This window comes from Diceros bicornis, chromosome 8, assembly GCF_020826845.1.
Source record: "Diceros bicornis minor isolate mBicDic1 chromosome 8, mDicBic1.mat.cur, whole genome shotgun sequence".
In the NCBI taxonomy this organism is placed as follows: Eukaryota; Metazoa; Chordata; class Mammalia; order Perissodactyla; family Rhinocerotidae; genus Diceros; species Diceros bicornis.
Window position 1 is genome coordinate 14,041,454 of NC_080747.1, and position 27,720 is coordinate 14,069,173.

At 43.1% G+C, this 27,720-nt stretch overlaps 1 protein-coding gene across 1 annotated transcript in view; it reads right to left on the reverse strand.

The window, feature by feature from the left end:
- FAM184B (family with sequence similarity 184 member B) overlaps window positions 1-27,720 on the reverse strand; it is a 125,977-nt gene that overhangs the window by 50,277 nt on the left and 47,980 nt on the right. Inside the window, exons 2-6 of the mRNA XM_058546789.1 lie at window positions 14,515-15,267; window positions 13,616-13,751; window positions 12,316-12,455; window positions 11,548-11,754; window positions 821-931 (exon numbers count right to left, since the gene is read on the reverse strand). Coding sequence (XP_058402772.1) covers window positions 821-931; window positions 11,548-11,754; window positions 12,316-12,455; window positions 13,616-13,751; window positions 14,515-15,267 — 1,347 coding nt within the window. The remainder of the gene's footprint in view (window positions 1-820; window positions 932-11,547; window positions 11,755-12,315; window positions 12,456-13,615; window positions 13,752-14,514; window positions 15,268-27,720) is intronic.

Sequence of the window (27,720 nt, forward strand, 5' to 3'; positions counted from 1 at the left end):
CCATTCCCTCTCCCTTCCCCCCTTGCCTGCCTCCACGGTGGAGGCCTGACAGCTAAATCCTTGCGTTCCCAGGCTGGCCACGTGACACAGATATTCCCAGTGGGAGTAAGAGTCAGCTGGGGCTTCTGCGAATGCTTTTGGCTTCCTGATGAAGCAGGCAGGCGTGGTCAGCACCGCCCCTCCCTGTTTCCTGGTGTAAATTTGGACGTGACAACCGGAGCAGCTACAGCCATTTTCAAAGCCTGGGGGACTCTGAGCTGACTTCTTCACTGGACACAGCAGGCACAGTGCCTAGGGCCCGTGATACTTTTAGGGGTCAAGAAAATGTTTTAATTTCTTTTAAAATCATGAGAAAAAAATATAGCCTGGCTGTATTCATTATTATACTGATGCAGTCATAAAATATAATTTTTAATTTTTCTCTGATAAAGGAAAGAACCCACGAAGGCAGAAGTGTCTAACACCCACGCAAGGCATAATGCAGCCCAGGAGAGGGAGAGATCCAGAGAATCGCAGATTTATCAGGCTTGATCTCATTCAGCCACAGAATCAACACCAGCAGCCTCCCGCCTCCTTCTTTCATGTGAGACATTAAAGGCCTCTTTGTTAAGCCTCTGTAAATCAGGCTCTCTGTTACTTGCAGCTAAATTTATGTCTCCTGAGACAGGCTTCTTGTCGGGCTGAAGTCCTTTTTTTTCCTTCTGAGGATGCTGAGTGTAAGGAGGTCAGGGCAGTTTCCTGAGATTCCTGGCACCTCTGTTAATCAGAAACCAGGGCCCAGAGCCATCCCTCCCAAGCACTGCATTGACTGGGGACTTACCTCAAGCAGAGAATTCTGGAGCTTCACATTTAGGGTTGCTTTCTCTTCTTCCAGCTGCTTTACTTCGTTTTCTGATTTTTTCTTCATTTCCTCCAGCTGTGCTTCTACTTCCTAAATGATGATTAGAAGAGTTAGTCACACGAGGCATGAAAACATGGACAGGATACTTAGGTATTTACACCCTGCCTGATTCTCAAAGGGCTTCAAAGAAACTTACAAGAGTCACAAAATACTGTAAGAAAACATAAATTAGAGATATATGAGAAGGTCTAAAGAAAACAAGTGTTAAATTCATATCACAAAGTCTGATATATATTGGTGGGAGTGGGGGCAGGGTGGAGTCCTGGCTTTAAGTTTTGTAGTGTCAAATAAGAAAAGAGAATGCTCATTACTGACACAATTCTGTGTCCCATAAGTCAAAAAGTCAGCTATGTCCTCAGATGCAGGGAAATATTAAAAGCAGAACGAAATTGTTCCTGTGGTTTTCTCAAAAGCATCCATACTTCAGTCAAAATAATGGGGTTCACAGGGCTTCTTCCCCCATAGCTCCCTCCCACCCCCAGCCTGAAAGCCTCGGCACAAATCAGCTCCAGATAAAGGAACATTCTGAGGACCACACGAGTGGCGCAGCATTTTAGCTGTGTGATCTTCAGCACATTTCCTATCCTCTCTGTGATGCGTGCTACTTGCATGCCTAGCACAGTTCCAGGTACGTGGTAAGGGATCAATAAATGACAAGCACTACCATTATTCTTATAGACGCCTAGCCTTTCCTATCGAGCTTAATTTCTGGGGAAATTTGCAAGTGTCTAGAGGAGTGGATGAAATATTCTGTTCCTCTTAGCTGAACTTGAGGTAGATAACAGCTTAGTCATTCAATCAATATTTATTGAGACCTACCATGTGCCAAGCACTGTTCTCAGAGTCCGGGATAAAAATAGAGATGAAAGTTCTATTTACCAGGAGCTCACATTTGCGTAAAGGAGACAGGCAGCAAAGTCAATAGGAATAACGCAGTATACACCATGTGGGATGGTGACAAGTGCCAACAAGAAATAGTAGAGCAGGAAAGGGGGCTATGGAATGTCGAGGGGGGTGGGTTAAAAGTTTACATAGGTTAGCCAGAGAAGTCCTTGGAGAAAGTGACTTTTGAGTAAAGACTTGGATTAAGTGAGGCGCTAGCCAAGTAGCTGTCTTGGTGTGAGCATTCCAGGACCTGCAAAGGCCTTGGCATGTTCTAACGACAGAGAGGAGGCCACTGTGGCTGGACTGGAGTAAACAAGGGGCAGAGTGGTGGAGATGAGGTTAGAGCGACAGGAAGGAGACCATACAAAGCCCCACATGTTATGATAAAGACTGACAAGTAAGATGAAGGCCAATCAACAGCTGGGCAGTGGAGTGACATGATCCAACTTATATTTTAACAAGGTCACTCAGGCTTCTGTCTTGAGGAGAGACGGAATGAGGGATGGGGTAAGAGGGGCAACAGGCAGGCCAATGAGGAGGCTGCTGCAATAACTGAGGTGAAGGGGAAGGTGCCGGACCCATGGAGCAGTGTGGGTGGCCATGCGTGGTAGAACTCGGGATAGATTTTGAATGTCGACTGCCAGGACTTGCTGAAAAGGGAGGTGTCAAGGACAACACCAAAGTTTCCAACCTGAGCAGGCGGAGAGTGCTGCTGCCATCCACTGAGAAGAGGAAGAGAGAAGCAGCAGCAGGTTTGGGGACAGTATGAGCAGCTTGTTTGGGACATGTTGGGTTTGAGACTTCTGTTAGACATCTAAGTTGGCAGCTGGACATATAGTCTGGAATTCAGGGGAGAGTTCTGGATTGGAGATATACATTTGGGAGTATTCAGGATACAGAATGTATTAAGCCATGTGTTTGGATGAGACAAGCTACAGAGAATATAAAGGAAAATAGAGATTCAAGAACTGAGGCCTGGGACCTGTGATTTGAGGTTACAGTGTCTGACGGTTGTTTGGAGTGCAGTTCTTCTGTGCTGTCAGTTGACTATGGAGCTTTACGCTCTAATTGAGAGCAGACGGACATAATAGTAGCTGACACCTGCTGAGTGCATACCATGTGCTGGGTCCTTGACACAGATCATCTATTTTATTCTTATCAAAACCCTATGAGCTAGGTACTACTGTTAAAGCTCGTTATATAGACGAAGAAATGAAGCTTAAAGAGGTTAAATGACTTGCCCAAGCTCATGCGGCCAGTAAGTGGAGAAGTCAAGATTTGAACTCAGGAAGGCTGACTGCTTGGCTATGCTTCTTCCCTGCCTTCCTAAGGAAAATGTGGCACCTAGTACAGACCAATGCCTGACTTAAAGGTCTTCTCACTTCTGCTAGAGCAAAGCTGAGGAGGATCCTGTGAGCAGGCCCCAGATGCTCCCCAAAGCAGGGTGGAGAAGCTGAAAGTCTAGTCTTTAGGCACTGAAACCTTGTTCTGTTTCCAAGGAGTGAGATGCACTAGAACTGACATATGGGAATGTGGGGGGCAAAGGCCTGTATGATTGGGGCTGATCTGGGGTCCAATGGAAACCTATCATTCATTCATTCAACCAACCAATATTAACTGAACATCTACTATATGCCAAGTATATAAGGGGCTATAGTATATAAGGGATATAGTCAGTGTGTGCTGGTAAATGTTTAAGAACTGGCTTTCCAAAAATAAATAAATAAATAGAAACAATCAATTTGTAGCATTTGTTGATTTCCATGGTGTAAGTACTCCTACTGTGGCCAATTTCAAGCTACTACAGTGATATCACTGAACACGGAGTTAGGAAAAGCTGTGAAAATTGCCCCTCAAGAATTGGTACAAGTTGGCTCCAACACACCACTGGATGTAGTAGTGAACAAGGCATTCCAGTGGGGAAAACACACAGTAAATAGGTAGTTATGATGAAGTGTAGTAAGAGCTATGCTAAGGTAGGTACAGGGGGTGCCGTGTATCAGACAACAGCATCACTAGGCCAGGCAGGGAAAGCTTGTGGGAAGACCAATATTTAAACCAAGACCAATAAGATTAGTAAAAACTAGACAGAACTAGACAGGTGAATTTGGGAGTGAGGGGGAATGTGTTCCTCATCAAGGGAAAGCTATACATTAAGGCCAAGAAGGAAAAGAACATGGAATGAATGATGAACTAAAAGGCTGGAGGGCAGAGTTAGACAGGAGAGAGACATGGGATGAAGCAGGAGAGGCAAACAGGAGTCCAACCATGTAGGGTCTTATAAACCATGTTAAGGAATTTGAACTACACTGTGAAGATGATAGGGGGCCTTTGGGGAGTCTGAAACCAATGTTGAGTTTTCAGAAGATCCCCCTGGAATGGAGACTGGTTTAGATGAAGTGGGGAGACGGGAGGCAGGGAAAGCAGTTAGGAGATCATTGCATGGTCCATCAAGAAATGGTGGGTGACTGGATCAGCATGGTACCATTGAGGACAGAGGGAAGTGGAGATGTTTAAGGGCCATTGAAGAAGTAGAATGAATGGACTTGATGGCTGATTGAATATGAGGGATGAGAGAGAAGTCATGTTTGACTCCTGGGTTTCTGACTTGAGTATCTAAAAAGATGCCGCTACTGATCACCTGGACAACATCTTTATACTTTTTGTGGGGCCAAGTCCAGGCCAGGCCAGTGGCCCTTGGGTGGCCCTTAGCATTGTCCCTGAGGTCAGATACTTAGAAGAAAAGAGGGATGTGATTAAGTTGTAAGAGTCACATGACATGAACACTTAGCACGAGTATACAGTCACGCATCACTTAGTGACAGAGATACATTCTGAGAAACGCAGCGTTAGGCGATTCATCCTTGTGCAAACATCATAGAGTGGACTTACACAAACCTAGATGGCATAGCCTACTACATACCTAGGCTATATGGTACTAATCTTATGGTACTAACATTGTATATGTGGTCCGTTGTTGACTGAAATGTCATTATACAGTGCAACTGTAGTCTCTTAGTAAATCTATGATCCCCTTTTGCAGGGCTTGTTGTTTTGGAGAGTTCATTTTCTAAAGACAATATATAATTTATTTGTTCCAAACAAATTGAGATAACTTAAGCAACCATCAGAAACAGGGCCATCCCTTCAGCAAAAATTCTGATTTTTTAATTCATTAAGCAGCTTCTCGTTCACTGAAGCATTTATTGAACAAAAGTTTTGTTTAACATTCTTACTGGTATGGACACTAACTCCGCCAAGGCATGTTCACTGTAACAGCACAGTGAAAACCCTCTGAGAGAAAGATTCTTAGCATAAAGCAATGGCTATTGCTAATTTTACACAGTCTAACTTCCTAACTTTTAACAGCCTACATATAATCACAGCTTCAGCTGTTGCTTTGACAAATGGACCTCAAGTGAAAAAAATTTCCCCACAGATGGAAACAACTGATTTCAGCAGTAATTTTTGGCATTAGTAAGCCTGATTTAGGTGCAGAATAATATGGTTTACTGTCAGAAAACAAATAGTTCTGGATCACCTGGAGAACACAGATTAGAAGGAAGCATGCCCATGTCCAGCTCAGTCCAAAGCAACCTTGACGATTTCAACAGGAATCTTTAGCATTTTCCTAACTCAGGTGAAGAGAAAAAACAACTACAAAGACAAGAACATGAGGAAAAAGAAGGATACTAATGCTTTCAAATATATAAATTGCTGCATCCCATACCTAGAAGAGGGTTCTGTGGGCCATTAATGTACAGAATTGACAGAGTACTTTCATAATCTATTCTCACTGAACTCTCATAGTGCACAGAGAAACAGACTTCACTGCATCCATTTCACGTGGAGGAAATCCCACAGCTGGTAAGAGGTAAAAGCAGAACTCACACCTGTTTTCTGTTTCTTGGTCTAGATCATCCATAATTATAGGTGATTTAAGAAACGACACAAGAAGGAGACACTGTGATGGGAACAACAAATGAGCAACTCCAGAAAATTACCAAGCACAGATTTTAGTTGGAGTTTTAAAGGAAAATATGTTAACTTATTCAAAATGATAAAATACTATTTGGAATGTATTTATAGTAAAGTTCATGATGCAGCTGAAAGAGTCAATCAGCACAAAGCCTAAAATGTCACTCAGAGTCAACCATTAGCAATAATATTAATACCAATACTAATCAATACATGGGGCATTAGACCCCATGAAGGGTCACACTTCAGCTAAACTGGCACTAGAGCAAACACTACTCTAAACTCATCCTAACAAAGCTTAAAAATAAGTCTGGAAAATGGTAAATTTTACATTATCTATATTTTACCACAATAAAAAAATAAGTCTGGAAAAGATGAAGCTGACTCACAATCATTTAACTGCTTGCCAAAACAAAATTCAGCATTCATAAAAGGATGACAACAAAATCTAGACTTTCAACAAGTTAAAATTCTTAATGTCCAGCATCTAATCAAAAATTACTAAATATACCAAGAAGCAGGAAAATGCAACTCCTGACTCAGAAGTAAAATAAGTCAATAGAAAAAGACCCCAAAATGACAGATGAGAATGCTAAAAGAGCAATTATAAATATGCTCAAGAATTTAAAGGAAAACACAAACATGGAAGAGGAAACAGAAACTGTAAAGAAGAATTGAATGGAATTTCTAGAGCTGAAAATCTGATATCTGAAAAGAAAAAATGTACCACATGGGCTTAAGAAAAGATTAGATGATGCAGGAAAAAAGGTGAGTGAACCTGAAGATACAGCAATAGAAACTATCCAAACTGAATAGCCTAACCATAAAAATGACAGAATGTCTATATTGTTATCAAAGAAGACTTCAGGACAAGGAGTATTTCATAAGAGTCAAGGAGACTTAAAATAAATGAACAGAGCCTTGATGACTTGTGGGACAATATCAGAAGGGAGGGACAGAAGAGATAACGGCCTTAGAATTTCCAAACTAGACAAAAACTATAAACCCACAGATCCAAGACGTCCAATGAACCCCAAGCAGAAAAATATAAAGAAAATCACACTATGGCATATCATAATCCAATTGTGGAAACCAGTGATAAGAGAAAATCTTAAAAGCAGTCAGAGAACAAAAAGACACATTATGGACAAGGGAAAAAAGATAAGAGTGGCTACCATTTTTTCATTTGAAGAAAATACAGACCAAAAAAGGTTGAACAACATTTTTAAAGTGCTGAAAGAAAAATAACTGTTAACCTAGAATTCTATATCTAGCAAAATAGCCTTCAACAATGAAGAGATTTTGCTGTGAGCAGACTGACACTATAAGAAATGTTAAAGGAGGTTCTTCAGGCCAAAAGAAAATGATACCAGATAAGAGCTTGAATCTACCAAAAGAACAGAGTGTAAAAATGGTAAATGGGAAAATATGAAAGACTTTTGTTTTCTCATTTAAAAATTTTCCAAAAAACATAATTGACTGATTAAGGAAATATAAAAGCAATGTACTGTTGAGGTTATAACATGTGTAAAATAAAACATATGACAACAATTGCACAAAGAACAGGAAGGAAGAAATGGAAATGTATTGCAAGGGTTGTACAGGGAAGTCATATATATCCGTGAAGTAATTTATTATTTGATGGCAGACAATGATAAATTAGACACACATGTTATAAATCCTAGAGTAAACACTAGCACCAGGCCCCCTAAAAAAGAAAAATAGCTAATTAGTCATAAGTGGAGATAAAAAAGGGACTACCAATAAAATATTCAATGAATCAAAAAGAAATAGAAAATGAGGCAAAAAGAAAAGAGAATAGATGTGACAAACGAAAAAACAGCAAGATGGTAGACAATGATAATTACATTAAATGTAAATGGTCTAAAAGACCCTAAAAGTCAGATTGTCAAACTGGATAAAAGAGTAAAACCCAGCTATATCACAAAAACACTTTGAATAGAAAGACACAGGTAAGTTAAAAGTAAAGGAACAGATTAAAATAAACCAGCAACACTAACCATAAAAATAATAGAATATCTATATTTTTATCAAAGTAGACTTCTGGACAAGGAATAATTCATAAATAATTAAAGGCCCAATTCATCAAGAAGACATAATAATCCTAAATGTGTATGCACCTAATAAATAAGTTTGAATTTATATAAAGCAAAAACTGATAGAACCAAAAGGAGAAATATAAAAATCGACAATTTAAACTTGAGATTTCAATACTCCTCTCTCAGTAATCAATAGAACAAGTAGAGAAAAAACTAGTAAGGAAATAAAAGACTTGAACAACACTATCAACCAACTTGACCTAATTATCATTTATAGAACACCCCACCCAACAGCAGCAGATCCATATTCTTTTCAAGTGCACATTGACCATTCATCAAGATAGACTAGAACTAGGCCATAAAACAAGATAAATAAATTGAAAAGGAATGAAATTACAGAATCTCTTCTTTGACCAAAAGGGAACTGAATTAGAAATCAATAACAAAGACATATCTGGAAAAGTCCCAAATATTAAGCAACATATTGTTAAATAACCAAGAGTATTTTTGGAGTTGATAGAAATAGAGTTGGGGAAAAAAAATTTGAGAAAATCATCACATTATTATTTAAATTAGAAAGCAGAGGCCTAGAATGGTTTGGGGTGACTTATTTAAGGTTTGACAGAGAGACTGCTTTCCCAAGCACAGGGCTTCTGACAGACTTGACTCTGGTTGTCTGAGGGCACGTCTTTTTTCTCCTATCAGACTATGAGTTCCTTGAAGGCATGGCTGATTCCTGTATCTCTGCGTTGTTCAAAACACGAGTACACGTTCAACAAACGGTAAATGGATAGTGGCACGGTGAGGACTGAAGGCTGCTCTCCAAGGCCCAGGGCAATGTGTATTCTGTTATGCCACATAGACAGAGTGCAAAAGTTAGTGGCTTTGGAGTCAGGAAGGCCTCATTCACACGCAACTCTGTCATCTCTTAGCGGTGTGACACTCAAGTTACTTAATTTCCCTGGGTTCTTCATCTGTGAAATGGGAAAACAACTTCTGCCTACAGGGCTGAGGTAAGGCTCAAATTATGGAGTGGAAAGTTGTCATTCCTTTTGGCTGCCCAGCATCTGATCCCCCTCTGGATGTTTGGGAAATTCTTGATCTGATACATCTGAGCCCTCCTCCCCCCACAGAACCTGAAAATGCCAGACTTACCTTCCCAGATTCCCTTGCAACTAGGGCATGAGCATGTGACGGAGCCTCCACCAATCAGACACACTCATCCTGGATTTCCAATCAGAAGCCATGGATATGTACAAGCAGAGTCATGCGGGATCTGGCAACTGCAGTTACCAGAGCAGCAGGGCCAGTCACTCTAGAGCAGCACTGACCAACAGAACTTTCTGTGATGATGGAAATATTCTAAAATATAATGTAGCTAGTGTGTAGAAATCCCTCAAGGCTATGCTATCCAATATGGTAGCAAATAGCCACACATGGCTATTGAGCACTTAAAATATGGTTAGTTCCACTGAGGAACTGAATTTTAAATTTTATTTAATCGTAATTAATTTAAATGTAAATAACCACGTGTCTAGTGGCTACCATATCGGACAGCGCAGTTCTGCAGGCCATGTCCAGGGCCCAGTGTTGGTGGTGTCAGCAGTGTAAACTGCAGGTCTGGGCTCAGAGGTGGCAGCAGGGGTGTCCTCAGCAGTTTTGCAGTGGATTTGGGACATTATTCCTGGCTGGATAGCTGCCAAGCCCAGTTCCCTTGTCCTTCCAGAAAGCTACTCATGACCCTTTAGTAAATTCCTTTTCTGCCTAAACTGCCCAGGGTGGGTTCATGATGCTTGCCTCCAAGAATCCTAAGTGATACAAATGAGATGTGGAGGGCGGCAGTGTTCAGCATAGCTCAGCTCAATAAATCTTCTGAGCTCTCCCTGGGAATGGACTAGGCAAGTGCTAATTATAGGAGGTGTACTCCGTCCTGTCTGTCAAGATTATGTGATAATATCATCTAATCCTGTGGACAAGGAAGGCAGACAGGCTTTCTGGGGCAACCCCAGCCCATCTCTGTACTGTCTTCTTTATGTGAAGGGAGCATTCAGGATACACAACATACCAACGCTCAAGGGCTCAAAGAAACAGTGCACTTAATTCAAGAGAGGAAACAGTGTCTATTTTTAGTTCATGAACCCTAGATTTGAGGCCTCTTCAAGGCTTTACTTACTCCTAACCTGCATGACCTAATTTATATAATTTACATCCTCAGTTTATAGAAATGACCAAAAAGTAAAGAAAAAAAAAAAAATGCTTTCAATACAGCTGCTTCTGCCCTGAGGGGGGCTCAGTAGTGGCAGGGAGTTGAGGGGGTGTTGGGGTCGGGGCAGGGGTGTGGCGGTGAGAAACCATGGGCTCCGGAGTCAGGAGTCAGGCTGTCAGCTTTTAGTACTCGCTCCACCACTCACTGTCTGTGTGAGTTGATACATAACATCTTTGAGCCTCAGTTTTCTCATCTCCAAAATGGGGATATGGACACCCATTTTGTAATATTGTTGGGAGGATTAAATGTATTCATAAGAATAAAGTGCTTTATAAGGCGTAATGGGCACTAAATAATATTATCATACATGATGTCACCCAATACACACGGTAACTAATCATAGTCACTGTTTACTGAACTTCTACTATGTGCTGTGCACTGAGCTAAGGGTTTATATATAACCCCACATTTAATCCACATAACAAGCCCTCAAAGTATTTATTTTTATTTTAGAAATCAGGTTTCAGAGAGGTTAAGTGCCCTGTCCATGGTCATACAGCTAGTGGAAGAGTTAGGACTTGGACCCAAGACTACTTTGGACCTTTCATGAGTTTTTATCCAACATGTATTTACTGAGTACTTACTTCCCTCAGCCACCACACAACACTGTATTCCTCGGCGATATATGATTATCTTTCAGTGAAAACTCAAAGCTGATAATGCAGGTCTTGGATTACAAAGAAGCTTTCTTGTAATAATTAAAGCACCACCTAAGTTCACAATAATATTGATTTACACTTCACTCTTCCTAAAACGTTCACTTGTTATTTGCTTTTCCCAGCAAACAGGATAGATGAGGCTTTGCATTCCTTCTCAGCAGAACGCTGCCCCCTTTGGTGGGAAGTCGGAACAGAACCCAGAGGCTGAGAATCTTCTCTCACGTTGCCAGGCCACTGATGAATTACCCGCATCTTCCTAATGCCTATCATGCCCCAGGCACTGCGATAGGCTTTGTTTTTTCACATGGATTACCTTACTTAGTCCTTGTAGCTACTCTCTGAGGTGCTATTATCATCATCTGCTTTATAAATGAGGAACCTGTGGCATGTAGAATTTCCCTCCGAGGGGCCAGGTTAAATAACTTGCTGCGGTCACAAAGCTAGAGGGTAGCAGCACTGGGATTGGAATCCAGGCAGTCAGCCAGGCCTGAGTGTTTGCTTCACGCTATTTCTCTCTGTTCTTGCCGAGGGAAGTTGAATTTCTCTAAGTTAAATGCTCATCTGACACAATTCCACCCCACACCAACAACTCTAGGCCCTACTGTCTCATGGTCTAAAGGGTGTCCCCGTGTCCTCCCAAAGACCCTGAGGTCCCTCTGGTCAGAGAAGTGGCTTAGATCTGTACACAGCAGGAGCTCAGTACATGTTTAAGGAAGGAAAGAAGAAAGAAAAGAGGAAAGGAAGGAGGTAGAGGAAAGGAGACAGAAACAGGACAGCGTCTACGAGAGGGGATCTCACCTTCTGTAGCTTCTTCCTTTCAGCCTCCGCTGACGAGCGAACTGATTTGATCTCCACCGCGTGCTTCCTTACCAAGTCTTCCAGCCGCTTCACGAGCTGGTCTTTGAGATGGTTCTTCTCCTCTTCCGTCTGATGTTTGATTTTACGCAGGTCTTCTTCATACTGTTGCTTCATATATTCCATCTCGATACTTGCCTCTTTCTTGGTCTATAAAAAGAAAAAGGGCCTGTGAAGCTGCCTGGGTGGGATGAGGAGCAGGGAATGGCCACTTCTCTTTTGTACAGCTTTTACAATGATGATATAATGATTTTACAGCTTATATCACAAGGCACAATAAAGTTTATAAGACTATATATTTGATATTTGTAAGAAACTTCACTTTATCCGCCATCAGAAAAGGGCTCTTTGGCATAGAGTATCTATGGTCTAGGATCAGATATTCCAGCCCATACTACAGTGGTCTCTAAAGAATGCTTTGTTTGTTTTGACTGGGAACTTATATCAGGAATCCTAAGCAAGTTGCAGTTACCAAGGAGCCGACAGAAAGGAGTTGGGAGAATTCTGCTACATTCTCAGTCTCTTAGTTTCAAATGAGAGGAAGTTGGCAGGAAATGGGCCGGAACTTCACACCCACACATCCACCCCTGAAACCATGGGACCTGCTGCTTCCAAGCAGATTCATCCCAGCTTGGGTTTGGCCTCTACCTGAAGGTCATTCCAGCAAAGCCTCCTGCGACTTCTCTATCCCAGGGCTGGGTCAGACACTACCTGTGTATCTGTGCCTCCTTTTGTGCATAGACACCCCTTGAGAAATTTCTGATCCTGCTGAGGAGGGAGACTGTGGGCTTCCAAGTCATTCGCTTTTCCTAGGACTTCATTTTCTGAAACTAGCTCCGTCTTCAAGTCATCTGCAAGCATAAGTTGCAACATTGTTTGGAGTGCCCTTGGCCTTGGCCTTCTGCAGTCGGGTTCCCATTCTGCTCTTCAACTATTGTGCCCACCACTCCCCTGTGTAACCCCTGTTTCATGGCCTTCTGGCCCTCAAGCATGGTCAAGGTGGTGACTGCCATATTTGCTCAAGCAGCATGCTGAGTTCAAATAGTTGCTCCGCTCTTCCTTCTTAAATTAGTCATCTTCAGATTTTTCTGATTGTGCTTTCCATAGGTTCAAAAAAATTGAGCATGTTCCTGAATATATGTACATTCAAAGAATTTAAATTTAAAGGAATTTAAAGGATAAGACAAAAAATAAATATAACCAGAATTGCTCAGTTTCTTCCTATATTCCCTAAGGTACTTCTGCCCTACTTTTGAGACCATTGCTCTAAGCCCTCCAGACACTTCTGGTTCCAACTCACACCTCTCCTCTGCACATTTCCAGCCCATGGGGATTTCTTCTTTCCTGGACACTTCATTTCCCTGCTGCCTGGGCCACGCCCACGATACAAAGCATGCCATGGGCTGTAACGTAATTGTCCCACGAGCTCTCTGCAAGCAGAGCCCATGTTTTCTGCCTTAGTTATATCTCCCAGGGTCAAGCCGATCACACTGTAGGTATTCAAGAACTTTCTCATGAGAGAGCCTAGTGGAAGGCACTTTGGAATCAGATATTCTGAGATATAAACACCAGTTCTATCACCAAACAGTTGGCTGGCCTTGAGCTAGCCACTTCCCCTTTCTCAGCCTCATTTCTTCATCTGTAACATGCAATACTGACATCTATTTCACAAAATTATTGGGAAGACCCAATATTCACTGTGTGAAATGATGTTAAAAGTATAAAGCATTGTCTAAGCATGGGGAAAAGCCAGTGCTGAGCAGCTCGGGCACTATGGTGGGCCTGGTGGGGAAATATTTGCGGGCAAGGGGTCCTTTTGCATCATGTCTTTTAGATATCTGGCCTGTGGCAGCTCTAGCTGTGTGGATTGGACTTGTCCACGAGGTGGGTCAGATCTAACAGCCCTGCCCCTGCACTCTGCTCCCCCAACAGTCTCAAGGCTGCAGGCAGCACCAGGCCAACTTGGCGGCTAACCTACCATCTGTAAGGAAATCGTTCCAAGGCATCTCACCAGTTTTCTGTGTCACATGACACTCCTGCAGCATCAGTCTGTCTTTGGCAACAGCCAGCTTCTCCCCAAGTTTTTTTGCAGTGCTTTTCAACTCCGAATTCTCCTGTCGAGCCTCCTTGAGCTGCACGTCCAGGTCCTAAATAGACAGAGAGGGTCTCATTTCTCTGGTTACAGTTCTGTGTAGAGACATCCTACATACACAGAACGAAGGTCAGATCTGAAAGGTGGGTATGTGTGCAGCATAGGCCCTTAGTCTCTGGACTTCAGTGGTTCAGGGTTCATTGAATCCCTAATCATCCTCTGATTGGCTGTGTGATGTTGGGCAAGTTATTTAACCTTTCTGTAGTGAGGATTAAATGAGATAAAGTGTCTGGGACAGAAAAAATGCTCAGGGAGTACTAGGAATACTAGCTGCTGCTACTTTTAGAGATGGGGCTCTGTGAGTCTGTGGGGCTCATGTAACTGACTTGTCAATAGTCTGGCTCTCCACAAACACCAAATCCCAAGGATTTTAGGACAGGCAAGTTGTTATGGAATGAGCAGGGGCTTTGGAATTAGGCTGACCCGAGTTCAAAAACTTATTAGCTGCATGCCCAGCTAGGCCAGTCCTTAAGCTTCTTGTCTTGTCTTCTCATCTGTAAACTGTAAGTATCTAAGCTCTCTGAGTTTAGGGACCAAGTCCAGCTCATCTGTGTCTCCTACCCACAGCTCCAGCCTAGCACATAGTAGGTGTTCAATAAATATTTGCTGAACGAATGTAGTTGAACTCAATGGAGACAGTAATGCTCACTTTGGTAGAAGTCAAGTGCTTCGCACAGTGCCTGACACTTAGTAGGTGTTCAAAATTAGGGGCCGTGCTTATGATCCCGTTCGAAAGGCAGGAACAGATCTTGTTTTACCTGAATCCTTTCCTTCAGCTTCTGAGCATACTTCTTCAGGTCACTTATCTTGCGGCCTCTGTGCTCCAGATCCCCCTCTAGCTTCCTGACCTGGGCCTGCAGGGCCGACTCCTGGACCTGGAAGTTCTTGCGGAGATCGGTCTCCTTCTCCTGCCACTGCCACAGAGCCTCGCTCACCGACTGCTGCATGGCCTGCCGGATGGCCTCGTTTTCCCGCTCATAGGTGGCCTGCAGCTCCTCAGCCTTCTGGGCGTAGTCCTTGCTCAGCTGCTGGTTCTCCACTCGTAGCCGCTCCACCTCCAGCAGGACCTCCCGCATCTCGGGGCCGCGGCCGGGCTCTGCCTTTGGATCAGGGCTCTCCTGGGACAGCTGGCCCCACTGGGGCGCCTCGTGGCTCACCAGGTGCCGGAGCCTCTTCTCGTAGTCAGCCTTGAGCTCCAGCATCTCCTTGGAGAGGGTGAGGACCCGCTCGGCGTGCTCCGCCTCCACCCTCAGCTCTCTCTCCTTGGTCTCCAGCCGGCACGTGGCCGACTGGGCCAGCGCCTCCTGCGTCAGCCTCTTCTGCAGCTCCAGGGCGCTCTCCAGGGTCTGAATGCGCTGCAGCAGGGCCTCCTCATCCGCGTGGCCCTGTTCCTGCAGGAGCCTGGCCTTGGTCTCTGCCACTGCATTCTGGAGCTCCTCCTGGTGGGCTTCCCGCAGCGCCTCCATGCTGGCCTCAGCCTCATCCTGGCGGGTGTTCAGGGCATAAATCACCTGCAGGAAAAGTCACAGAGCCCAGTTAGTGTGAGGAGTGTGGGTGTGTATGAGGGGCGATGTGACCAGAGATGCTTCTCTACCATGGTGGGGTCTCAGGCTGGTCCCCACAGGCAGTGCCTGAGAAGAGGATTTGTGGGAATCCTTAAATCCAGGGAAGTGGCGGAAGCAAAGCAAGGGGATGATAAGCATAAAAGGCCACGGAGGGTCTCTGGGCGGAGTTCCACAGGGGACCTCTGGAGTGCATGGGAATCCAGTGAAGGGTTTAAAGCTGTCATTTGTTCAAATAGAACACTTCGGGATACAAAAAACAAACAAAGAACAAAAAAAACACTAGAAAATAGAATCCAGCAACATAATAAAAGGATTATACTCCATGACCAAGTGGGAATGCAAAGTTAATTAACATCTGAAAGTCAGTTAACGTAATACACCACATGAATGTAATAAAGGACAATAGACTAGAACAAAGGAAAAAAGCCACACGATTGTCTCAATAGACACATGAAAAGCATTTGACAAAATCCAATACCTCTTCATAATAAAAACATTCAACAGCCAGAAATGGAAGGAAACTTCCTCAACCTAGTAAAGGGCATCTGTGAAAATTCCACAGCTAACATTGTACTCCGTGGTAAAAGACTGGCTGCTTCTCCATAACTTCAGGAAGCAGAGAGGGATGCTTTGTGGCTGTGTGGAGAAGAGAAGGAAGGAAGGCAGGAGCATGGTGGGACCCAGGAATTGAGAACGACTCCCAGGTTTCTGGCTCAAGCAACAGGTAGATGTTTACAGAATGGAAAAAACTGTAGGTAGAACAGGTGTGGGGAGGAAAATCAAGAATTCTATTTTGGACAAATTAATCTGATATGCCTCTAGATAGCCCCGTGGAGATGGCACCAAGGGAAATAGAGAAATGTCTGGAGCTCAGAGGAGGAAGCCTGAGCTAGAGACGAAGGAGATAGCTTCGTTGTTCTGCTGCTTCATTGTTCTGCTGCTTGCTTGACAAGAGATTCCAGAGCATGTCTGCATGATGATGGGAATGACCCCATGGAGGATCCAGAAGGGGAAGCCTCAAGAATGAGAGTAGGTAACAAAGGGTCAAGATTCCTGAGAAGGGTAGCACACAGGGATTGGTTTTGAGAGCAGGGAAGACACATCCTCTACAGAAGCAGGAGGGAAGGAAAAGATGGGAACAGGTGTGTGCAACTTCTGACAGGAGAATGAGGGAGCTCTCACCTTGTAGAGGTGAGAAGGGGGCTTCTCCATTCTCAGTGAGGTTGGAGGTAAGGTCATGAACTGACAGTGTGCTGAACTAGAGGGCAAAAGGGAAGCATGGGAGGCTTGCAGCGTGAGAAAGTGTGAACTAGTTTTGGGGAAGGGGAAAGTGAACTGCCTAAATTACAAGACAGTATTGAAGGCTGTGTTTATGAAGTTACAGTTCTCTGCTTTGTTCTGAGGTTTTCTTCAGCCATGGTCAGCTGAGTGAGCTCAGGAAAGGAGAGGGAGGACGGATGGGTCATCTCAGGCTGGGGTGTTACCTGGTGAGTGTGACAGAGAGAGAGAAAAGGGCAATGTAGTTGAGGTATTTTCAAGAGCTGACAAGCTGGAAGAACGGGGCGGAGGCAGTTTTTTGGTGATGACAAGGTCAAGGGTGTGGTGAAGGGAGTGTGTGGCTGAAGTGGAGTGGAGGACAAGACCACTGGAGAGTGAGGGTCAAGAAACTAAGAAATCAAGGGGCTGGGTGGGCCCCCACATGGCTGTTGAACTCACTGGGAATGATTTAAGAGAAGCTGGGCTGGTGAAGGTGACTGGGAGCCAGTGCCAAGCACTCCATTGGCCCCCTTGGGTGTTTAAGATAAGAAACTTTCTTCTTAAAAGCCTCCACCACACAGTTTTACACTCATTTACCTTTAACCTTTGTAGGTTGCTGGCTTTTTCTTGTTCACGAGTCTTGTCTACAGAACTAGACTATAATTTCTTTGTCAGTTTCCTACTACTTAATAAGACTTCAACCATGCTTTCCAAACTGTATTCCTTGTAGCCCTGAGTTCCTTGGTGAGACTGAGGGCCATTGCAGGGAGCCTGGTGGAGGCTAAGCAGGTGGGGACCCCTCTTGAACCAGAGAAGAACAGCTTTTACACTAGGGCTTCCCTACCACATAGTTTAGAAAAAGTCAAAAAGGTTTCCATTGCTTTAAAAAAGTAAAAGACCAGGAGCTTAGATAATTACGAAATAGAGTAGACCAATCAGAAACATTATACGAGAAGAAGTTTGGTAACTGTGTGTGAGTGTGTGTATGTGTTTGTGTGTAACTACAAAACAATTGTTGAAGAAGGCCAAATGGCACCACTAGAGGTGACATATGTAATAGATTTAACAACGGTTTATCTAGAGACTGCAGAACTTGGAGAAAGAGTAACCATATATCTAGGAAGCAGCCTAAGAACTTATTTCTCACGGTCTACATGTGACACAGCTATTGGTTTGCTGTCTGTCTCCCTCACTAGAACACAAGCTCTATGGGATAGGAGCTTGGTCTTCTTTGTTCATCACTATTCACCCCTAGTGCCTGGCTCAAGGTGGACACTCTAAAAATATTTCTTAAATGGATGAGTGACTGAAGGAATCAGGGCTCTGTCTTGAAGGATGCAGTTGTGGAGGTGTGACTTGAGCTTGACATCTTGTAAAGCCTTGGGAGAAGAATCACTACCTTGAGAATCATGAATCCAACACTCTCTGATGTCAAGGACAAGGGAAGGAAGTTCCTTCACCCTCCCGGAAAGACTCCACAATGAAATGAAGCTGCTGTCTCCACAGCTCTTCCCCTTCATTGCCTGTGCACAGGATTTGGGAACTGTTGGTGTTTTCTATGGCTTCTCATGGCTTCCATCCAAGAGTGTATCTGGAATAAGTGAATGTTGAAATTGGTATCCCACAGGCTGTAATTTTGTTAATAATAAATACCATGTTTACAGAGTTTACTGCGGGCCTAGCACAAGGCTGGGTGCTGTATACACATTCATAATCTCAGAAAATCCTCATGGCAACCCTGCAAATTCAGTATTTTTCTCTCCAATCTAAGAATAGAAAATTGAGATTCAGAGAAGTTAAGTAACTTTTGTAAGGTGACAAGAGATAAGAAGATGTCACTAACTCTGAAGCACATGCTCATAGCGTGGTACTGCACTATATCTCACTGTCCCATTCAAGCAGTTATTCATTTATGCATTTACTACACATCTCAGATGTGCCAGGTTCTGTACGGGGGCTAGGGATACATGCTGGTCAATAAGACAACTGAAGTTGTGACCTCAAAAATATTATAACTCAGTGGGAGAGTCAGACAAGAATATGGAAAGTTACAACGCACTGGGATAAACGCTCTGAGAGGGATCAGCACCGGTTACTATGGAAACATAGAGGAAGGGAAAGAAGACTTCCCAGAAAAAGTAAGCCTTGCCCCCTCATCCTTGGGGTGACTGATGCCCTTTTACCTGTCAACCTCTGTGTGGGCAAGAACAACATGACTTCTTTGTGTTGTCTCATAGCACTTGGTATGAAGTTGAGCACACCATAGGTTCATAGTATGTATCTATTGTGGTGTTGTTGCAGGTCATCAAGGATCCATGCCTTCTTTCCACAGAGCTGCTGCAGGGGAACAGCTACCAAGCAGAGACCACATATCCTAGCCCCCTTGCATCTGGGTGGGACCGTGTGACTAGTGATTGCCAATGGAATGTGGCCAGAGGTGGTGATGTGTGTCATCTTGAAGCCAATGCTGGGGTTAAGATTAAGAGGAGGGTTAAGAAGGGGGCAAGTCCTTTCCACTGTCTCTTTTTCCATCTGCAGACTTAATGGGCAGACTCAGAGGCCTTAGAGGAAGGAGGAGTGCAAGATGGAAGATGCCTGGGTCCTCAATGACCGAGTAGAAGGCATTGGCCCACCAGAAGCACTGGCATTGATCTTTACACCAACAAGAAATAAACTATCACGTTGAGCCTCTGAAGTCTTGATATTCATTTGTTACAGCAGCTACTATTATCCTAGGAGAACTCACAGGACAATCATACTTCTTGTTGTTAGTACTGTCAAGTTGATTCTGACTCCTAGCTGAAGCCTGCCCAGTCATTTTGCACCATCCTTTCAGCATCACAGCAACATGCAGCTGCCACAGTATGACAACAGACAGACAGGTAGTGTGGTTCCCTGACTGGAAATGAACCTGGGTTGCGGTGGTGAGAGCACTGAATCTTAACTGCTAGACCAGCAGGGCTGGCTAGTCATATTCACGGTTATGACTAATTACAAAGCCATTAACTACAAAGCCAAAGGCATTAATTACTAAGCAAATTAAACAAAGGAAAAAGGTGCATGGGGTGAAGTCTGAAGGAAACTAGGTGCAAGCTTCCAAGAGTCCTCCCCCTGTGGAGTCTTCCCCCAGTAGAGTCCTCCCCCAGTGCAGTCACACAGGACTTGCTTAATTTCCCCAGCAAAGAGTTGTGAAATATTGCCTACCAAAGGAGACCATTAAAGACTTAGCACCCAAGCTTTTTACTGAGGGCTAGTCAGGTAGGCACCTTCTACCTGGCATTACCAAAATTCCAGACTCTTAGAGGGAAAGCAGGCGCTCAGTATCAATCATATTGTTTGCACAGTTTAGACCTAGTGAGTCACTCTTGTCAGTTTGGTGGGAACTGTCTGGAAATCTAAGTTCCCAGATGCCAGTTGAGGGTCAATTTTGCAAGCATGCCATTCGAACCATAAGCAGTCTCAGTCCTGCTATATTAACTCTTTTCTGCACACCTACCACCCCAACTGATGAAAAGAAACTGATTTTTCTCTTTAATAGAGTCAAGCTTGTGCCATAAGCAAATCCTAACATAAATGGGGTTTTCTCATGGTGAAGAACAAAACATCCTTGTAAAGGTTATTCCATGAGTGAAAAACTGAAAGCTATCTCTCTAAGAACAGGAACCAGACAAGGATGCCCACTCTCACCACTCCTATTTAACATAGTATTGGAAGTCCTAGCAAAGTCTTGCCAGAGCAATCAGGCAAGAAAAAGAAATAAAAGGGATCCAAATTGGAAAGGAAGAAGTGAAACCATCACTATTTGTAGATGACATGATTTTATATATAGAAAACCCTAAAGAATCCACCAAAAAACTTTTAGAAGTAATAAACGAATACAGTAAAGTTGCAGGACACAGGGCCGGCCCCGTGGCTTAGCGGTTAAGTGCGCACGCTCCACTACTGGCGGCCTGGGTTTGGATCCCGGGCGCGCACCGACGCACCACTTGTCTGGCCATGCTGAGGTCGCGTCCCACATACAGCAACTAGAAGGATGTGCAGCTATGACATACAACTATCTACTTGGGCTTTGGGGGAAAAATAAATAAATAAAATTATAAAAAAAAAAAAGTTGCAGGATACAAAATCAACATACAAAAATCAGTTGCATTTCTATACACTAACAATGAAGTAGCAGAAAGAGAAATTAAGAATACAATCCCATTTACAATTGCAACAAAGAGAATAAAATACCTAGGAATAAACTTAACCAAAGAGGTGAAAGATCTGTACACTGAAAACTATAAAACATTGCTGAAAGAAATTGAAGAAGACACAAAGAAATGGAAAGATATTCTGTGCTCTTGGATTGGAAGAATTAATATAGTTAAGATGTCCATACTTCCTAAAGCAATCTATAGATTCAATGCAATCCTTATCAAAGTTCCAGCAGCATTTTTCATAGAAATAGAACAAAGAATCCTAAAATTTATATGGAACAACAAAAGACCCCAAATTGCTAAAGGAGTCCCAAGAAAAAAGAACAAACCTGGAGGTGTCACACTCCCTAATTTCAAAATATACTACAAAGCTATAGTAACCAAAACAGCATGGTACTGGCACAAAAACAGACAAACAGATCAATGGAATAGAATCAAAAGCCCAGAAATAAACCCACACATCTATGGACAGCTAATCTTCGACAAATGAGCCAAGAACATACAATGGAGAAAGGAAAGTCTCTTCAACAAATGGTGTTGGGAAAACTGGACAGCCACATGCAAAAAAATGAAAGTAGACCATTACCTTACACCATACGCAAAAATTAACTCAAAATGGATTAAAGACTTGAATGTAAGACCTGAAACTATGAAACTTCTAGAAGAAAACATAGGCAGTACCCTCTTCGACATTGGTCTTAGCAACATATTTTCAAGCATCATGTCTGACCGAGCAAGAGAAACAATAGAAAAAATAAACAGATGGGACTACATCAAACTAAAAAGCTTCTGCACAGCAAAGGAAACCATCAACAAAACGAAAAGACAACCTAACAATTGGGAGAAGATATTTGCAAACCATACATCTGATAAGGGGTTAATCTCCAAAATATATAAAGAACTCATGCATCTCAACAACAAAAAAACTACCAACCCAATTAAAAATTGGGCGAAAGACCTGAACAGACATTTCGCCAAAGAAGATATACAGATGGCCAACAGGCACATGAAAAGATGTTCAACATCATTAACTATCAGGGAAATGCAAATCAAAACTACAATGAGATATCACCTCACGCCTGTCAGAATGGCTATAATTAACAAGACAGGAAACAATACGTGTTGGAGAGGATGTGGAGAGAAGGGAACTCTCATACACCGCTGGTGGGAGTGCAAACTGGTGCAGCCACTATGGAAAACAGTATGGAGATTCCTCAAAAAACTAGGGATAGAACTACCATACGATCCAGCTATTCCACTGCGGGGTATTTATCCAAAGAACGTGAAAACACCAATGCGTAAAGATACGTGCACTCCTGTGTTCATTGCAGCGTTATTCATAACAGCCAAGACTTGGAAGCAACCTAAGTACCCATCAAGGGACGAATGGATAAAGAAGATGTGGTATATATACATACACAATGGAATACTACTCAGAAATACTACTAAGAAACGATGAAATCCAGCCATTTGTGACAACATGGATGGACACTGAGGGTCTTAGGCAAAGTGAAATAAGTCAGAGGGAGAAGGTCAAATACTGTATGATCTCTCTCATTAAGTAGTAGATAATAACAATAACAAACAAATAACAATAACAAACACACACATAAAGACAGAGATTGGATTGGTGGTTACCAGAGAGGAAGGGGAGAGGGAGGAGGGTGAAAGGGATAATTAGGCATGTGTGTGGTGATGGATTGTAATTAGTATTTGGGTGGTGAACATGAGAACATGATGTAATCCATGCAGAAATAGAAGTATAATGATGTACACCTGAAATTTATACAATTTTATAAACCAATGTTACCGCAATAAACAAAAAATTAAAAATAAATAAATAAATAAAAAATAAAACGCACAGAAAATTCCTTAAAAAAAAAGGTTATTCCATGAAATTTGGCATTGGTGATTCTATTAAGGACAAAATAAACTATTGACATGGGTGGTGCTCTTGGGGAATTGGGTTCCTATGTTCACTTAAACCTGTATAAGAGAAAATTTAGTTGAAGATCCAGTACATTCGGATGCCACAAACCACTCAATGAAGAAAGAACCCAAATGTTGTGCCTATTTGAGTAAGAACCATTGTCCCCTGGATCAGGGTCTTAAGGGCTTCAGCTATTTCCAGCATTCGCTCATGTAAGCCTGCCCTGTCGTGTGAAAACTCTCCCCAATGAGCACAGTCTCAAATTAACACAAGACCAGATTTCAGGCTGGAGGTGGCAGAAAGGGTCTCCCACTGTGGGCACACAATGTCTGAGGGCACTTTGGCATGGGCATGCAATTAAATTAAATCAATTAAATTGCATGGTGTCATGCAATTAAAGTCCCAAAACAATCCCCACCAGCGCCTGCCTAAACAGTTCTGCTGGGCTGAGATCTGGTCACAGAGCTCCCGGCTTTCTACGAGTGCCAGACCCACCTCTCTTTCACCCGACCCCCTTCCCTAGAAGGAGAGTGTGTGCATGAACAAGAAAGTGTGTTATGTTATGTTGTATTATATTTCGTATTATATTCCTCATCCTATTTCATACGCACACACATTCATCTGCCTCATGATTCTTTTAACTTAGCAATAGATCTTGGAGGTCATGCCATTTCTTACATAAAGAAATCCCTCATTTTTATTTTTGGCTGCTTTCCATGCCATTGTACGGATGTGCTATAACTTATTTCTCTATTCTCTACCTTGTGATAGACATTAAGTTGTTTCTCTGTGGAAGATTATTGCTATGTTTCTCATTTCAACGTATTGAGGTAAAATTTTCTTTATTCTTTTTTTCCATTTCTGTGCATGAACTTGAGGTCTGCTTTTTGCTTATTAATGCAACTAATGAAATTCCAGACCTTGGCATTAAAAAATTCAAGTCCTCATAATTAATACAGAATCCTAGGAAAGAGATGAAAGAGGTGTCTCCTCTCCCTGTGCAAGGAGGGAGAGATAACATTTTGTGTTCTAAAACTAATCTAAAGAATTTTGAGAACATTCAAAAGCACTGAACTTGTCTTTCTTCTCAACATGGAGACGTGTGTGAATGTTCATGCCTGTGACTGTGACAAGGGTACTTCTGATGCTACTCTGCTGGGACATCTTGCCTAATCTCAAGACATGCTCTTCTTTTTCCATCCTCTCCACTTTCTCACTCACACAAACTTGCTCTCTGAGTTTGACCTCTCTTTCTTCTCCTAGTCCAATAGTCTATTTTCATCTTAATTCCCTTCCTTTTTCAGCCTGGACCCTACGGCCAACCATTTCAACTACTTTCTTACTGACATCTTCAAATCCCCTGCCCACCTCATCTGGAGCCTCACATCCTTGGTATTCTCAAAACCAGATCAACCCAACCACCTCAGTTCTTGTCAAATACTACCAACTCATACTTAAGATTTTCAGCTTCATCTGTGCTCTCCATGCTGATACCATTCACTTGATTTGTCTTGTAGTAATTCCCTGTTCCTTCTCCCCATAGGGGCTATTTCAATTCTCTACCACGTTTTCTAGGGCTGCAACCCTAATTCCTGGCTCACTCCTGCTCGCCTAGCATATAGTGTTGTCTCCTGCTTTTTGAAGGAGGGAATGATTGAGAGCTTGGGCTTCAGCCAAGCCAACCTGAGCTGGAGTCCCAGCTTCACCACCTCCTAATGGGTGACCCTGGGCAGGTGTTTCAACCTATCTGGATCTCAGCTTCTTAACAGTAAAACGAGATTAACAATAGCATCCTCCTCCTAGGGCTGTACTGAGGGCTATGTGAGATAATGCATAGAAACACCAGCTATGCAATAACTACATAATTAATGTTACCTGCTATCCAGAGAAAAAAGACTCAAACTCTTACTTGTGGGCTGGGAAAAAGCCAGAGTAGGTGGTAATATTTAGTGCAGTGCTGGGGCAGAAGCAGACTGGTGCAATTAGGGAGAGAATGGAGGGCGAGGGAGGCGAGATGATTGATGTGTGTCACTCTGCCCCAAACCACTGGTGAAGGGAAGTGGGATAGGGCAGGAAGATGACTAGATGGGCAAACAGGATCAAAGTAAGGGGTGGGGGGCACTAGGGAAAGGCAGATGAAAAGAATCTGGAAGGAAGGAAAAGATGCAAGAGAAGGTATAACTCAGGATAAACGGGTTTTGTTTGGAACAATTGGGGAAAGGTATAAAAATTTCACCTCCTATATAATGTTCCTTAGCTCCCTACAGATAATAGAAACTTATCACATTTGTCTGTCTTCCAGTGCACTATGAACCATTCGGTTGTTAAGGCCCTTTCATACCACATCATGGACATTTGGATGCTAGATGTTGAACTAAAATGTGAGCTTCATAAGAGTAGAGACCTCAGCTTATTTATTTTGTAGTTCCCCAAGCACCCAGCACAATGCCCAGCCTGATTCAGAGGCTCAGTGCGTTTACTGTTAGATTGAAGCAGGACTTTGTAAGGGGTAGTGAGAGAATGAAAGAATAGGATTCCAGAAGGGAGATCTGCAGGAGCAGAGGCCCTGAAGCGGGAACATATATGAAGCAGACAAGCATAACAATTAAAAGACTAGGAGTCTATACTGCCCGACTGGAGTATAGTGTCCCAATGGGGCACTTTAAGCCTGACGGAGATTTCCATGGCAATGGCACTTCTCTCAAGGAAGGCAGTGTGGTAGGACTGATGGAGCTGGGGGCCTCTGGAGTGAGCGAGACCTAGATTTAACTTCCTTGTAGCAGAGATTTTTGGTGTGCCCAGCATCTATTTCTCTCCTTCATCTTTAGAAATAGAACCCCTCACTTTCCCATCGGCACAATGCCATATTTCTCAGCCTCCCTTCCAGCATGCAGTGGCCATGTGACCAAGTTCTGCCCAGCTGGATATAAGTAGACCCGTCATTACTTCTTCCAGGATATGTCTTCTACTTCTGAGCAGTCATCTCGGACCATGAAGTGGACACCACAGGCTAAGGTTGGCAGAACAATGGGCTAAAAGGAGCCAGAGTTTCTGACACAGAGAAGGCCATGCCAGCCCTGGACTGATTCCAACTGGATTGCATTTGGGTGTTCTGACACAGACAAACCTAATTCTGTCTGACATATACACTTTCCAACTTTTATCTCTCTAAAATTGTCAAGTTATTTCACTTCTCACAGCCCCAGTTTTCTCGCCTGTAAAATAGAGATAATGTGGATGTCTTTTTTTTTTTTTTTTTGGTGAGGAAGATTAGTCCTGAGCTAACATCTGTTGCCAATCCTCCTCTTTTTGCTGAGGAAGACTGGCCCTGGGCTAACATCCGTGCCCATCTTCCTCTACCTTTTTTTCATATGTGGGATGCCTGCCACAGCATGGCTTAATAAGCAGTGCACAGGTCCATGCCCAGGATCCAAATTTGCGGACCCCGGGGCTGTGGAAGCAGAGCGCGCTAACTTAACCACTACGCCACCACCGGCTGGCCCCTGTTTTTATTTTTTTTTTTGAGGATCAAACAGGATTATATCTCTTAGGTGTCTGGTGCATAGTAGATACTCATTAAATGTTTCTTCTGTCTCTCTTCTCACGCTATGCCTCAAAAGGAAACGTCCCTTGTTGTTGGAGACACAATCTGCTCCCTCAGCCCTCAATGTCTGAAATCGTTGAGCAGATTCTGAGCAGACCCGCCCTTCTCCCGGGCTTGGTGCCTGCAGGTCACTCGGCCACCCTTCTCCTGCCACCTGCTTGCTTTCCTTCACTCACCACCTACTCAACTGAAACATCAAAGCAACCGGCCCAAGCCTCATTATAAATCCACCTCCTCAGGAGGAGACCGCCTGCAGAATCCATCAAGGGACACGAATAATTCAGCAGTCAAGAGAAATACCAAGTAAGTCGGACATCTTCCCAAGGGTTTAGAAATCCACTGCTAATGGTTTGTTTTCAGAGGAAATTTCAGCTGAGAGCCTGTTAGGGTCTTAGAGGTTAAGTACTGTAGGTTTAATAAAGCTATAATTAATGGATTTTGAGCATCAGATCCTGAGGAAAGTTTCCATCAAGTCTGGCAGCATAAGTCAGAAGCGAAACGGAAAAGGAACAAAGAAAATCATATTTGCTGAGTGCCCGGAGTATAAGCTCCACTGGGCCAGGTAATATACATATTGTTTTTCAATTAATCTCCTAACAGCTCTACAAAGTGAACATTCTCATGCTTATCCCTGTTTTACAGAGGAGGAAACCGACACTGGGTGGGGTTCACTTAAGGCTTGGGGTGATATAGCATGGTGCTTACCAGGAGCCTTTAGAATCTGCTGGACCTGGATTCACACTGTAGCTCTGCTTCTTTCTAGCTGTGTGACCTTAAGTCCGTTATTGAACCTCTCTGATTCTCAGTCACCTCATCTATGACACGGGGAGAGCAATGCCTACCTCATAGATTTGTTTGGCAATTAAAATGACATAACGAACCTAAAACCCTTAGCAGCGTTCCTCGCACAAACACTCAAGAAATGCTGCTGTTATTATTTTTGCTATTATTAACATTAGAAAATAATGCTAAAAATAAATAATAAAATAAGTAAAACAATGTTAAAAATAATGCTAACAAGTGAGGATACTGGGATTGAAACCCAAATCTTTCTGGATCCAAAATTAAAAGAAAAGAACCATAAGCTGGTTTAGAAAAAAGCTGGTAATATTCTTTTTCTTTTTTGCAGGGGAAGATTCACCCTAAGCTAACATCTGTTGCCAATCTTCCTCCTATTTTTTTCCTCCTTTTTCCCCCTTAGAGCCCCAGTACATAGTTGTGTATAGTTGTAAGTTCTTCTGCTTCTTCTATGTGAGCCGCTCCCACAGCATGGCAACTGACAGACAAGTGGTGTGGTTCCACCCCCGGGAACCAAACCCGGGAACTGAAGCCCGAAGCGGAGCACGCCAAACTTTAATCACTAGGCCATCAGGGCTGGCTCTGGTAATATTCTTTCATTCAGTATTTTT